Source organism: Corapipo altera, unplaced genomic scaffold (genome assembly GCF_003945725.1).
Source record: "Corapipo altera isolate COAL_440 unplaced genomic scaffold, ASM394572v1 161, whole genome shotgun sequence".
In the NCBI taxonomy this organism is placed as follows: Eukaryota; Metazoa; Chordata; class Aves; order Passeriformes; family Pipridae; genus Corapipo; species Corapipo altera.
The window spans coordinates 535,417-549,187 of NW_020884979.1; the positions used below are offsets into that span (position 1 = coordinate 535,417).

The following is a 13,771-nucleotide window of genomic DNA, read 5'->3' on the forward strand; positions in this document are numbered from 1 at the left end:
CCGGGTAGCAGCTCATTCCTCTTGTGATGGTGGCAGATATGCCTTAAAACACTCAATCCCTAGGTAAAACAATGCACCTCGCTTTGCTCATGCAGAGAAAACACTCTGAACAGCCATGTCACTCAAATTAAGGTGAATTTCTCATGTTTTCCCCCAAAATAATGCTTCTGATGAGGCAACGTGTGCTCGGCGTTGCCCAATATCTCCATTCCCCCCCAAGAAGGAGGAGCTCAGCTCCCACTGACCTGGAGTTGATTCCGTTGCCCAGCTGGTCAGACAGAGATTTTGGAGCCAGCAGATCCAATGGATACCCCACCCCAGCTGCTCTTCCCAAATTTAGGTTTCGTCTTAACTCCTGATTCTTTCACGACAAAATAGCGTGCTCTGGTCAACGAGCTGCCCTCGGGGAACCCACCCCCAAACCATGTTTGTTTTTTCCCACTGATTCACTCCAACTCAGCAAAGCAAACGTCTTCCCATGGAAAACTCTGAAGCGTTGAAACCACATTTTCCATTAGAAACTGGTGGGAATAAAAAAAATCCAGTCTGCTAAATATTTCCTCCTCCATGCTGCACAGAGGGAGTTTCCCTCCTCTCTGACCCGACTGTCCTGAATTCCATGTGGTTTGACTCTGAAGGGTATCAGAGCCATAATTTCTTTACGAAATTTGCCCAAATTTCCCTGATATTATGTCATTTTCTTGCCCTTCTCATGCCATGTGTGGGAGGACAGGTACAGAGCACCATTAACACCCTCTTAGCTCAGAAATAATCAAAGCCTATGGAAAAAATATTTCACGGAGAGAGGTGTTTTTCAAGCACCATCTTCAACAAACTGTAGGTGAGGAAGTGCATTAATTTTCCAGCTTTTTTTTCTCAGCTCCCTTTGAAAAAAACATGCCAGCAATGACCTATTTAATTTAATTAGATCATTCCCATTAAGGAGCTCATTGCTCCCTAGGCCATCCCCGTCCCCGGGGGATCAAAACCTACCAGGTGACGGTGAGTTTGGAGTGGATTTTCATTAATCCGCAGTTTTTTCCTTCCCTTTTCCCTGCAGGATACACCATTGCTAATGCAGCTGCCACTGTCACAGCCACTCAGCTCAAACAAGCAGTGACTGTGGGACAAGATTTAGCAACTTATGCGGCCTACGAAGCCTATCCCGCCTTCGCGGTCGCCGCACGCAGCGATGGCTACGGAGCATTTTAGTCCTGGCTTTAATCAAGGTCCCTTAAATCAAGCACAGGCAGAAAGGAAAAAAAAAAAAATATCCCAGTCTGGTAATTTTTACACCCTCTCGATTTTAAACTCATCTGTTGCCTGAGTTAGTTGGAGTTTCAGTCCTGGAGTTCTTCGGGTTCGTAACGGGATATTGGGGGGGGAGGGAAGGGAAAAGTTAAAGGGAAAAAATCACTCAAAATCAGATTTTCACAGTAGAAAGCAAAAGCTCAGCCCAGAAAATGAGCAGGTCTCAGGTGTGTGTATATATATATATATTATATATATATATATATATGTATATGTACAGCCTACTGTGTGTGTGTTTACAAGCAACAACCTGTGCTGAACACAGTTGCTCCCATGGATGTTGTGACATGGGACAGGGGAAGGAAGGGGTGTTCCCAGCAAAACCCTCCACGCATCAGGAATTCTCCTACATTCACCCAAAAATTCCTCCTCCAGCCTTGACTCCTTGGCCACATGGATTTGCCTCTCGCTGCCACCAGCACTGTGAACATGTGTTCAGGCACCTCAGGTGTCTCGGAAATTCTTTCTGGCACAGCCAAGGCAAAAAGTAATTTGTAATAAACATTTCTGCCCAGCCAAACAGGCTGGTTGCCATGCTGATTCGATTTTTAGAGCAGGAGGCAAGCACTCAGCAGAGCTTTCCCTCTTGCTTTGCTCCTTCCCAACCACGTCCACAAATCAGCAAATAACAATTTTTGTCCTCTTCCCATCAAATGGGAACATTTGCTGCAAGACAGGAAAACTTCCAGGACTATTAAGGCTGAGGACCAGAAAAGTGCTATTCATTAAGGCCAGTTCTCTACTTAATTAGAGCATGAGAGCTCACAACCATGGCCCAGTAACAACAGACACCTCTACAGGAATAAAATTATATCCAAGGAACATTTCCACAGTTTGGAAAGAGCCTTACCTGGCTGTCAGTGCTGCTTTATGCATCAAATCAAGGCTTCTGGCTGCTGTCATTCCACCAAAAATGAATTTACTGGAACAGCAGTAAAGGCACCTCTTGCTTTGGAGAACACCAGAGGTTGGTGTTGTGTTTAAACACTTTGGGAATGCTGAGAGTACCCCTTGCTTTACAGCATGAGGGCATTATCTGTTTATTTTTGCCATGGGATCGAGGCAGGAGTAGTGATGCTCTAGAGATATCCTATGCAGTAATGCACACTGTGAAAACTTAAATCTGCTCAGTTTAGGACCAAAAAAACCCCTTTTTTGAGGGGGGGAGAATTTACAGCTGGATTGACGACACCCATCGAGTCCAACAGATCTGGCCCCAAATTTCCCATCTGGTCTGGGTGATGGGATGTGGCACCAAACAAGCCATTCCAGGAGGAGTTTTTCCTGTGCATCCCCAAAACTGTACGAGGCACAGAGGTCTGTGACAAGGTGTTGGCTGCTGGGAACGCAGTGTTTTCTACTCTCATGCTCCGGCTGACTCGGCTTCGCTCGGAATGGAACAAAACCACATAAGCTGTGAAGTTTGTGGTCCCGTTAGACCCCTTCTATTTATAAAGTACCTCGTTGGGGTGACCCTAAAGGTATTACAAACCCTCTGTGGCTGCTGTTGGTCACACTTTAAATGACAAACCTGTTCACAGAGGGCTGAATAACCAAGAGTGTTATGGATCTCGTGGCTTTCTTTTCCCCTCTTCTGTTTATGTCTTTAAGTCGTGTTTGCCAACGAGTAACACGTCCCTGAGTGTGTCTCTCAAAGGCCACCGTTGGCAAGAAGTGTTTCTCACTTTGCCTGTTCAGTGACTTTAGTCTGCTTTTTCAGCTATTTATATGAGTTCAGAAAGATGTCAAAGGAAAGGGCAAGAAGCAGTATTAAAAAAGTGTGCGCATGAAGCACTTATTTTTGTACACTAGTACAATATTTGTATAGAGTTTTAACACTATGGAGTGTAGTAAAAAAGAAAATAATCACACTTTCCATTTACTGGAGGACAATCGTGTGTGTTTAAAGGGAATGAAGTGAAAATGGCATCTCAATCACCCATTACAAGCAAATTATAACTGGGATTAAATTCTGTGAAGCAGGTCTGTAATTTTAGAGTAATCCGAGGACATTCACTGGACTTTGAAATATCATTAAAACTTTTTAAGCCAACCCACGTGCCTCTGTTGTTTTATAGCCCGAGTTCCAGCCCCTGTGTGGTCAATAAGAGCACACTCTGCTCCATGGGGATCGATGGGAGGTCAGACAGGCAGGGTCACAAGCTGTTCAGCAGTGCCAGGGGTGTTTTCCACGTGCACCTTGGTGACACTCATCGAGCTCACGCAGCAGAAAATCAGCAGTTTTACACCTCTGCACTTATAAGTAAAAAAATCAAGGGGTTGGCGTTTTTTCCCATCACCTCTCTGGTCAATATTTATTTCTCTGTCAGAGCTACAGGAATTGCTTTTGCTATAAATTGATTACAGGGGTCATTGTTCCTTGCCTGAGCCCAGCAGAGATTTCTTGGGGTGATATCAACAGTGAGGCAGCAACGTGCGAAAATAAGGGGGTAGGTGGGCTGATGCCTGGGTCAGGACTGTGAGGGATTGGCCCCACCCTGAGGAGAGCCTGTTGCCAGGTCACCAGTAGGTAAAATCAGCTAATTTAGGTCTTTTTAGGATGAGAAGCTGCTCCTTGGAACACCATTGTAATTCAGCAGCTGAGAAACAGCAATTCCTGCTTCCATACCTGGTACAAAGGATTCTGGGTTTGCACCTTCCCAGAGAGATCCTGAGCCCAAGAAATGGGAGGAAGGTCTGGTACCTTGCTCCTGAGAGCACACAGCCCTCAGAAAAAGGCCTCCCTACCAAGCCAAAAGAGATTTTGCCAAAATAACTTGACATTGTTCTTACAGACTTACAAAGAGGTCAGCTGTACTGTGGGCTCCAGTGAGAACAGCAGCTCTGCCAGCTCCATTATTTTCCCTCATTAGCTTTTCCTGATGTCCTGCTTTCCTTTTATTTGAAACCAGGGCAATGGTAGAGTTTGCTTTTGTGCTGTAATGTTTCCCCCCCTCAGGAACTGAGATTCCCTCTTTGCTCAGCAGCAGCTGGATGATCACTTTTGGAGAGCCAGAATGATTTTTCAAGGAATCTCAAATCCACAACCCAGCTTAAAAAAAACCCACCATAATTTCCCTTTTGTAAAAATGTGAGTTCCCACCGGAGAAGAAGACAGAGCCAAACCCCACAACCATCCTCCACCAAGTCTGAACATGTTTGAGGTGTAAGTGATGAGAAGATCAGTGGCCCAGAAAAATCAGCAGATGGCCTCATATTTGGCTGCTTGTAAGGCAGGAGGTACAAAAATTGCATTTTCCATCTCCCTTCTTCCAGCCAGCCCTTTCCTGGAGGTCTCAGCAGCACATCTGAGGTGTAAAGGAGAAATAAAACATGTCTGAGCATGTTTGGAGCTGGATAGACCCTGAAATGTCCCACATGGAAACTCTCTCTCATGTCCCACTGAAACCCCCTCCATGGGACAACGTCTCCAGTGCCTTCCAAGGGGATTTGCTTTACCTTTGAGCTTGCATGGCTCCCTTTTCCCACTAGCCCAGCTAAATCTCTCAGAGGCCATCTCATGTCTCCATCAGACACCTACCTGGATTTCTCTTTTTCAGGGGGGAAAAAAACCCCAACAAAACAACAAAAAGCCACCTTTGAATGGTGACATTCCAGTCAGGGATCACAAATCACTGCTGTTCACCAGCTGGGGGTCAAACCTGGCCCTGGTGATGCTCTGATGGGATGCTCCTTTCTTTCCAGGGCTGGAAATTGTTGTGTGTCCCCAAAACCTCAGTCTTGGCTAAAACTGCAGCTCTTTGTTAAGGGCCAAGGCAGGGCTCAGACAGCCTCTCCCTCAGGGGTGCTTGGGGTGGGCTGCTCTCTCCCTGGACATGCCCTGCCACCTCCATGCCCAGAGACTCATCCTGGCCTGGCTCCAGCTGTCTGCAGGAAACGGGGACTGTGCACATCCAGGTTTGGGGTTGGTTAAGAGAAACATCGGAAGAGTGACATTCCTTGTTCCCCAGGCCCACCCTGGGCACGTGAAGCCCCAGCTATGAAGGTGTTAAAAATCAGAGAGCTGCTGGTGGACCTGCAGAGAGGCTGCACACAAATATCCACTGTGGGATGCATGGAAAAAGCACCAGACAACCACAGGATCAAACAAATCCCAAAGCCTGGAGGCAGCAGAGGATTCTTCCCCCTCCCTCCAGTGCCTGGGGTCAGCTCCTAATTCAGGGTCTCTTCTGCAGCTCCAAATACCGTCGGGGAATTTGGAATTTGCGCTGCACAAATAGGACTTTGCACAGGAGGAAAGTGGTGGCACAGTCACAAACAAAGTTTCCCAACTCTGTAGTAGTTTGTGTCCCACGAATAAATAAAACAGGCAGAGCGTTGCCCATCTCCCGAGCTCGAGGCACAGACGGCTCCACATGGAAGGAGAGCAGCCCCGGGGAGGGACGAGCAGCTCTGATGAGTAGTGCTATATTTATAACAGCTGGCGAGGTGCCCAAATTCCTGAAAACATTTTCTTCCAAGCTTTGGATCTGTTCGGCGGCGAGCTCGTTCTTGTGTAAAACGGCACTGGCACCTAGTGGCCGCCGGATCCAAGCGCAGCATCCCAAAAAGTTTCAGTCGGCACCCAGTCGCTGTGTGCCAGCTGCAGGAGACAGCCACGATGCTGTTTGAGAGCAAATAACACCAAGGGCTTCTCTTGCCCCTGCGCTCGGAGCTGCTGAACTTTCTAGACACGAAAAATTAGGGAAAGCCGCAAAACCCCCTGCCCCCTAAACTTCAAAAAGCCTGTGCCCACTGCTGCCAGCCAAATAAACCAGCTGCTAGGAGGTGTCTCACAAAGCTCTCTGCTCTGGGGCATGGGGAGACTCTCCAGACACCCTAATTCTGCCTCTCAACACCTCCTCTCCCATAAGAAACTCCAGCTTCTTAAAAACTCTCTTTTGGGGTCAGATGCTCACGTTTTAGAGGGTAGATCTTACCCACGAGCATTTTTAACTGTGCAATTCAACTTTGCTTCGTTAAACACGCTCAGTGCTACTGAAAAAGATCCACAGTTAATGTCATACAATAATAGAGACAAAATCACCAGAAACAATAATAAAAAAAAAAATACCACAGTGGGGGGAAAAAGTGAAACACCATTTACTTTTTCCTGGTGTATTTCTTTAAGGAAAACCAGTGCAATTCACTGTGGCTTATGCAGTGTAAGAGAAACAGCAAGTGGAGAGAGAGAGACTGTTATCCTGGGATTCATTAGGCAGCACCATTTCCAGCCCAAAAAGCAGCTCCTGTGTTTCATACAGGTGCTCTGACCCTCTTTGAAAGGGCTGTGATCACACACAGTCCCACCTGGAAACACGAGCAAACTGGGACAAACTTTGCAATGAACTTTCTGGATCGTTTTACAGCCTGAGTGTTTCTGCCCTGAGCAAACTGATCCCACGGCACAGCAGCATCCTCTGCTCCTCCCTGTATCCCACAGCGCTGCCCACAGAGTGATTTTGCCAAGGAAAGCAGGGCAGGAGGGCTGGCTGGGCGAGTTACTGGGAAAGGACATCGGGAGCATCTTCAGGGATTGGATTCCCAGCGATGTTCCTTTCAAAGCTCTCTCTTTCCTGGCTCAATATTGCGAATGCTTCGAGCTCCTCCGGGCAGGGATCTCTGAGACTGATTGCAGCTGGTTTAAAATGAATAATTCATCCTCTCCCACTGATGTTAAAGAGAGGCGAAATTATCTGATTGATGATTCTCTGAAGAATTAAAGAGATTGCATACAAAATTGGTACACATTATTGGAGCTTATTAAACATTTACTGTCAGGCCCTAGAAGAATCCCAAATCCAGATCTGAAAGGTGTGTTTTCTCTGGCACATGTAAACATCCTTAATTTTGATCTTTTTGATGCATCCCAAAGTGATATTTAGAGGGTAAAATGCCATCTGCTGCCCCTTTGCTGTGGCAGGAGTTTAACACGAGAAGAGTGGACAAAGTCAGCCCCAAAGTCTTTCTCACCCAGCAGCTGGTCTGTGCCACAGATGTGTGAGGTCTTCAGGTCATAAAATCAGCACAAACACAGGTAGTCCTTCCAGACACTCAGTGGCTTCCAGTCCATCTGTAGTTTCTTGGGCCACTGAGAGCTTTCTGAGAGGATTCTCCTCCCAGCAAGCTGAAATTTCAGAACCCACACATGGTGGGCAGCACTGAGCCCATCTGGCACACCAGTCACTTCAAAAGTGACACTGGTGAAGGAGAATAAATAACACAGACATTTTTTTCCAGAAGGAAAAAAAAAAATGCCAACTGTTTCAAACTCTGTGAGTGACTGACCTTCCTCTCCTTGCTTGAGGCCTGGGAGGTGGGAGCCCACACTGCCACTCTCAGCAGGCACCTCTGAAACTGGAACCCCTGATTTATGGAGAGCTGTGGGCAATTCTCTTCACGTGGTGCTGCTGTAATCCTCCAAAGGATTAAATGAAATTATATTCCAACCTTCCTGATGAATATCTATCCTATTTAACCCTTTGTCATCCTAAAAGGTCAGCTTTGCACTTCAAGCACGCTTGAGGAATCTTCTGATGCCTTGGGAATTCAGCAGCTCTGTCCAGTTTTATGGACTTGGCTCAATTTTATGGACTATTTTATGGTCTGGATTAGCTCCCAGTATGCACTAATTCCCTCAGAGAGATCCTATTTACCATCAATATGTGCTTGTTCAATGACTGAAGAAAAAGTTACATCTTTTATTACAATGAGAATCAACCGCAATGAGATCTGGCCAGGACAGGAACTGCTTGAATGAGAACACACGAGGAGACTGAGCTGCAGCTAAAAGCCAAAACTTTGCAGGAAGCTGAGCTTTGCAAAGCAAAGGATGACCAGCAGCACTTGAGGGACAGCAATGATGTACAGAGCCACGGGTGCCACAAAAAAAACCCTTCCAGAACATCACAGAATATCCCGCGAGGATCATCCAAGTCCAACTCCTGGCCCTGCACAGAACCCCCCAGATATCAAACCTCCCGCTCAAGGGAAACAATTCCTTTAATGACTGAGATCACCTATGGATTTAATGACTGAGATCAGCTATGGACTTGTGATTTCAAAGGCCGAGGAGGAGCCTTCAAAGGGAACGGTGATGGTGCGAATGAGGAACACTCTCTTCTTGTAGTGCCCGAAGTAGCGGATCCGGTACGTCCCCAGCTCTGTGCCAGCAGGGATGTGCCACTCAATGGTCACATTGCTCTGACTCAGGGATCCTCTGGTCCAGTAAAACCTAGCAAACAAGACAAAAACCTGCAGTCAGCAGGAAAACCCACTTTTCACTTGTTCCAGTGTCCCAAGAGCTCGCTAAGTGGAATGAGATGAAAGCTCTCCAGTTAAGTACATTTTAAGAGCTTCTTTTGACCTTTCCTCATATATTTTGGCTACCAGAGCAGCAGCCAACAAGCCAAGCCAAAACCCAGCAGGGCTGAAAAACAGCTGGAAACACGGGGAATACAAGTCAGGGGTCCTTTTTGTAGATGAAGAATATTTCTACCCCTGTGTTCTTCCATTTCCAGCTCCACATCACAACCCTGTACAACATCACCCCGTGAGCAACATTCACCAGCTCAGTCCTCCCTGTGCAGGGGGAATGCTGAGCAAAGAGGAGGAATATTCACTACAGGTGAGATAAGCACCCCCATTTCAGGACCTTAATTAAAGGAAGGGGTTGAACAAAACATCTTGAATAAATTTTTTTTCACGTACCAGTCTTACTGAGACTGAAATAAATATTTGCAAACATGACTGGATGAAAAACTGACTTCTGGTGCAGCTCTGAAAGGTGACTCCACCTTTGCTGCTTAATGGATGTTTTCCCTGAGGACTGACATCCCTAACCTCAACTTTTCTTTCTTGTAAACCTTTTAAATTGTTGTCTGTATCTCGTCTGTGATGTACAACAAACCCAGACAGCTTTTCCTGATAAAAATCCTCCGAGCCTCTCCTATTTTCCATTTGGCATCCTGTTCATCCACATGGTGTGACAGATGGATGGATACAGCCTATGAACAAGCTGGACCCCAAACCTCCTGTAGTTCTTGCCCTTCCTCCTACATTTCCCAAACTTCTAAGCCTTCGTGTCAGGTGCCAGAGCCAAGGGGAACACCAGTTTTTGTGGTCTTGACAAGTTAACCACCCAAATATGGACTGATCCATCCCCAGAAAGCACCATGTGCAGGGTCAAGACTATGAAATCAGGGAGCTCTGAAATTAAGGTCTTCAGGCTAAATTTAAACTACTCCCTGGAGTCTGTGGAACAGTGAAATCTGCTCAGGGCACCCACCTGGTGTCCCAGGAGGCGTCGTTCTGCACCACTTGCCAGGTGCCTGAAGTGTTGGTGTGCCTCTCCACCGTCAGGAAGTTGTGTTCAGTCTGGAATAAAAATAGCAGAGTCAGCCAGACACTGAAGGTACAGGCGTGTCCCCACCTCCTGTGTCACTTTAAAATGGAGAAGGGCCTGTGCTTCTGCCTGCTTCGCTGGCAAACGTGGTACTGACTGGCACTTACTGTGGTACTTACTTCTGTTTCACTGCCAAATCCCAATTTAGGTAATAAATGCTGCAAAGAACTTATCACTAAAAAGAGAATGGATGGGTGATGTATTTGCTATCAGTGTCTGTGCAAGGGGATTGATGGGACAAATTAAGTACTTTTCTAATTTTCTTTGTTTTATTAAAATAATGCACCAAGCTGACAGGATGGAGACTAAAGAGCACGTTTGCTGTGCCTGGATGGTGCTGGATGGCACTGAGAGTGTCTGGCCTCACACACAACGGGGTTGACTTTGACTTCAACAGTGGGAAGAGTTCACGAACAGCCCAACGTGGCCAAATTCAGTTCTCTGCCCCAAAAGCACCCTGGTGGTGGGAATTCCCAAAGCACACCCCTTCTTCTGAACCCCCAGCAAAGCAAAAAGCACTAACTAAACATTCACTGATCCCAAACATCCCCAGTTCCAGGGTGGCTGCGTCGTATTTACCGCGTTCTCCGCGGAATTCCGGGGGTTTGCTCCCACAAAAGTCACTTCAGCAACTTCTCCCTGGGGGGGGAAATTGAGATTTGTGTTATTTGTACTATCACACTGCACATCAAGATCATCCTTTGAAGATGCCATTTGAGGTTTTTAGGGGGGTTGGGGGTTTTTTGGTGCTATTTTGGTGTGTTTGGTTTGTTGTCGTCTGAAGTTATTTATAATTTCACTTGTTGCTACAGCAGTGGACAATTTATGCTTTGAACTGGCATCCTGTGCCTTGCCATTCCACTTGTCCTGCTTGCTGGATAAACTTCACCATAAAACTGGATAAACTGGATAAACTCCACACAAAAAATGGAGGAAACAAGTGAGGTTTTTCAGAATGCCTCCCTGCCTTACTGCTGGAGAGAGCAGTAAGATGAAAGTCCTTGCTCTGAACATCTTATCTAAATTTTGAGCACTGAAAACGGAACCATTTCCAACATTTTAATTTCATTTCATTTGCATTCCACAGCAGAGGCATCAAAGGTGACCTGATTTCTGCTTGTAAAGAAATCACTGTGCAATATTTGCCTATTTAATCAACTGGTGTTTTATTTTGAAGCAGAAGAGGAAATCTACTTCATGGCGAATAAAGGGCATTTATTTTCCTCTTGATTCACCCCTTTGAGTCACATTCAGCACAATGACATTGGTATGAAAACACTCTGCCTTCTCAACCATGGCCACCAACAGAAATGTTTGGTCTGAGGGCACCACGACCCTTTAAGGAACAGAGACCTTTTGGGACAGGGGTAAGAATTTAAAGGTGATTTCCTGAAGAGGTTTTAGTGAATCCCTGAGGCTCTCACCACTCGATACTGCTGCCTCACTTCCTGTAGCACATCCCCAAACGTCTTGTTGGTCGGTGCGCTTTCGACGCCGAGGGAGGGCACCAAGGTCAGGTTGCCTATGTTGAAAAATGGGGGCTCTGGACCACGGGGCAAGTCCTGGGTGGTGTTCTGGGAGAAGGAAGACGTGCTTGTTAGACACACACAGACATAACCAGTGTCTCCCTGATGAGTCACATCCCTGCTGTGGCTCTATATCCCACACCACCGCTCGGACACATTTTAAGAATAATAAAGTGAGCGTAAAAGCAAACTGGAGGATCTTGCTCTGTATGCAGGAGCAATCCGTGCAGGACACCCTGTTGCTGGCATCCACCAGAATATCCCAGGACTGCCCACCGGTCCTGCACATTCACATGGTCACACCGATCATGGATGTCACCAGCGGAAACGCAGCAGAGGTTTTTTTCCCTTTAGGTAAAAAAGCAGCAACTTCAGGCCATGCTGAAAGGTTGGAGGTACTTTGACCCAAACTTTGACCTGAAAATCCCCTCGAATTTCTCAATGAGACCCCCATTACAGGAATTATTTTCATACCACGAGTGTTCCTCAAGAGAAGAGAGGGCAGCAATCACTTGGCCTCCCTGAGGAACAAATATAGGATTTAAATGTCTCCAGCAGCATGTGGCCTGTAGAAAAGGTTGATTACCGTGGCAATAGCCCTTGCAAGTCCTCTGTAGAGCTGGATGTAGGCAGAGAGGGTGTGTGGCCCATAAATAGTCGATGCAGCCTCATATCGTTGAACCTGGCGAAGGACAAATTGGGAAAAGGAGGCTTTGAGGGACTCTTGAGTGGTTTATACAGCCCACCCTACTGCACTAAGATAAGATCAGTGGTACATCAGGGTTTGTTTACTGTCAGGGAGACAGTCCAACAACTTGCCAAAATATTTCTGCTGCAGTTCCAGGTGACTCTGCATTCTCCAACCCATGGCAAACAGGGAGGACCTGTTTGCTCTCCCAGTTATCACAGATTGTACTCTTTTTAAAGGCTTCAACTTTTTGGGCTGGACAACCCCAGTTCTTCCAAACTCCCCTCCCAGTTCAGGGCTTCTAAACCCAAGGAGTCCAACCAATGGTCCACATCTTCCTCAAAGCACAACATCTGCTTTGCCTTGCGGAGACTCAGAACTGTGTCAGGCAACCAGCCTTTCCACAGCAATGGGGCACTGCAACCCATGGTCACCTTGCAGCCCTCCTACTCCAAATCTTTCAGCTTTTTGTGGCAAAATGCTCTAAACACACATAATTTCACACGAATTATCACCCCCATGCAGCCAAAAGTTGAACTGGATTAAACACGTAAAATCCACAATTTTAACATTTACCTGGTATTCTTCATAGGTGGCAATGTAGTGGGTGTAGACATTGCACAGACCTGCAATTACCACATTCATCCCTGGTGTCCCATGGGAATCAAATTCCTAAGAAAGCAAAGAAAACACCTTGAAACAACTGCTTAATACACAGATATACTGTTGTTATTACTATTGTTGTTATTACTACTGAATCAATATTGTTATTATTGTTATGGTGGCTGGTATATTATTATTATTATCATCATCATCATTATTATTCCCATTATTCTCCTTTACCAGGATAGAATACAAAGTTACAGTGGGGAGAGGGCTGGATGCTCAGGACTGTAAACCTGCAAGTGCAATTTGCCTTTATTAACATGTCATATCCACTTCCCAAAGTAAAAGAGGGACACGTGACCTCCCATTCCAGTAAATTAAATGCATTTGAGGGTTTTTTGGAAGCTGATGGCTGAATACTCCTAAAAAATTATTATATAACTGTGAGAAAGGATCAGAGACAGCAGCTGAGATTAGGATGGTGTTCAGGCTGCAGCCGAGGTGCACCAATCAAATGGAAAAAATACATTTGCCTTTTTTTTTGTTTTTTTTGCAATTGTTCTCATGTTGCAAAATCCTGGTAGGGATTAAGGAGATAAAAATTCTCCATCCCACAGACAAAAATGCTGCTAGCATCCTGCCTGGTTCCCAGTGGAATTAACTTGTGTTGGCTTGATGGATTGAAACATGATGGGTTTGCTTCTTTTGGGGAGGATATTCATTTTTGCTGCATGTCAGAAGGCACATGCAAAGTCTGTCTGAAGCAGCTGTGAGAAGGAAGCAGCTGTGAGACATGAGACCCGTGACCCCAGCTGGGAGGAGACAGGGGGAAAAGCAGAAGGCTCAGGAAATGGGAGGTTCCAGACATGCTGCACTCGGGAAAAATCTCTTCCTCAGCAGCTTACACTTGTAACAGCTTCCCGCAGCCTGCGGCCAGACATGGTCCTAGGGCATGAAGGGAACAACATCAGGCTCCAGAAAGCATAAAATCCCAGAATCATTTTGGTTGGAAAAGCCCTCCCAGCCCACTGAGTCCCCCCTGTGCCCGATGCCCACCTTGTCCCCCAGCCCAGAGCACTGAGTGCCACGGCCAGGCCTTCCTGGGACACCTCCAGGGATGGGCACTCCAAACCTCCCTGGGCAGCCCCTGCCAAGGCCTCACCACCCTTTCCAGCAACAAATTCCTCCTCCTGGCCAACCTGAGCCTCCCCTGGCACAGCTGGAGGCCGTTCCCTC

General features: G+C 46.5%; 2 protein-coding genes across 5 annotated transcripts in view; one reads left to right on the forward strand and one right to left on the reverse strand.

Annotated features, from left to right (window-relative positions):
* A1CF (APOBEC1 complementation factor) overlaps positions 1 to 3,364 on the forward strand; it is a 28,680-nt gene extending 25,316 nt beyond the window's left edge. For 3 of the 4 annotated variants that reach the window (XM_027665612.1, XM_027665613.1, XM_027665616.1), the window contains one exon: positions 1,061 to 3,364. In XM_027665612.1, the coding sequence (XP_027521413.1) occupies positions 1,061 to 1,212 (152 nt within the window). In that variant the 3' untranslated portion in view covers positions 1,213 to 3,364. The remainder of the gene's footprint in view (positions 1 to 1,060) is intronic. The other variant, XM_027665615.1, reaches the window with a different exon arrangement.
* A 4,850-nt stretch (positions 3,365 to 8,214) lies between these two features.
* The window catches only part of ASAH2 (N-acylsphingosine amidohydrolase 2), a 20,377-nt gene continuing 14,820 nt past the window's right edge, over positions 8,215 to 13,771 (reverse strand). The window contains exons 15-21 of the mRNA XM_027665563.1: positions 13,441 to 13,480; positions 12,506 to 12,601; positions 11,828 to 11,923; positions 11,140 to 11,289; positions 10,295 to 10,354; positions 9,599 to 9,687; positions 8,215 to 8,545 (exon numbers count right to left, since the gene is read on the reverse strand). Coding sequence (XP_027521364.1) covers positions 8,356 to 8,545; positions 9,599 to 9,687; positions 10,295 to 10,354; positions 11,140 to 11,289; positions 11,828 to 11,923; positions 12,506 to 12,601; positions 13,441 to 13,480 — 721 coding nt within the window. The 3' untranslated portion in view covers positions 8,215 to 8,355. The remainder of the gene's footprint in view (positions 8,546 to 9,598; positions 9,688 to 10,294; positions 10,355 to 11,139; positions 11,290 to 11,827; positions 11,924 to 12,505; positions 12,602 to 13,440; positions 13,481 to 13,771) is intronic.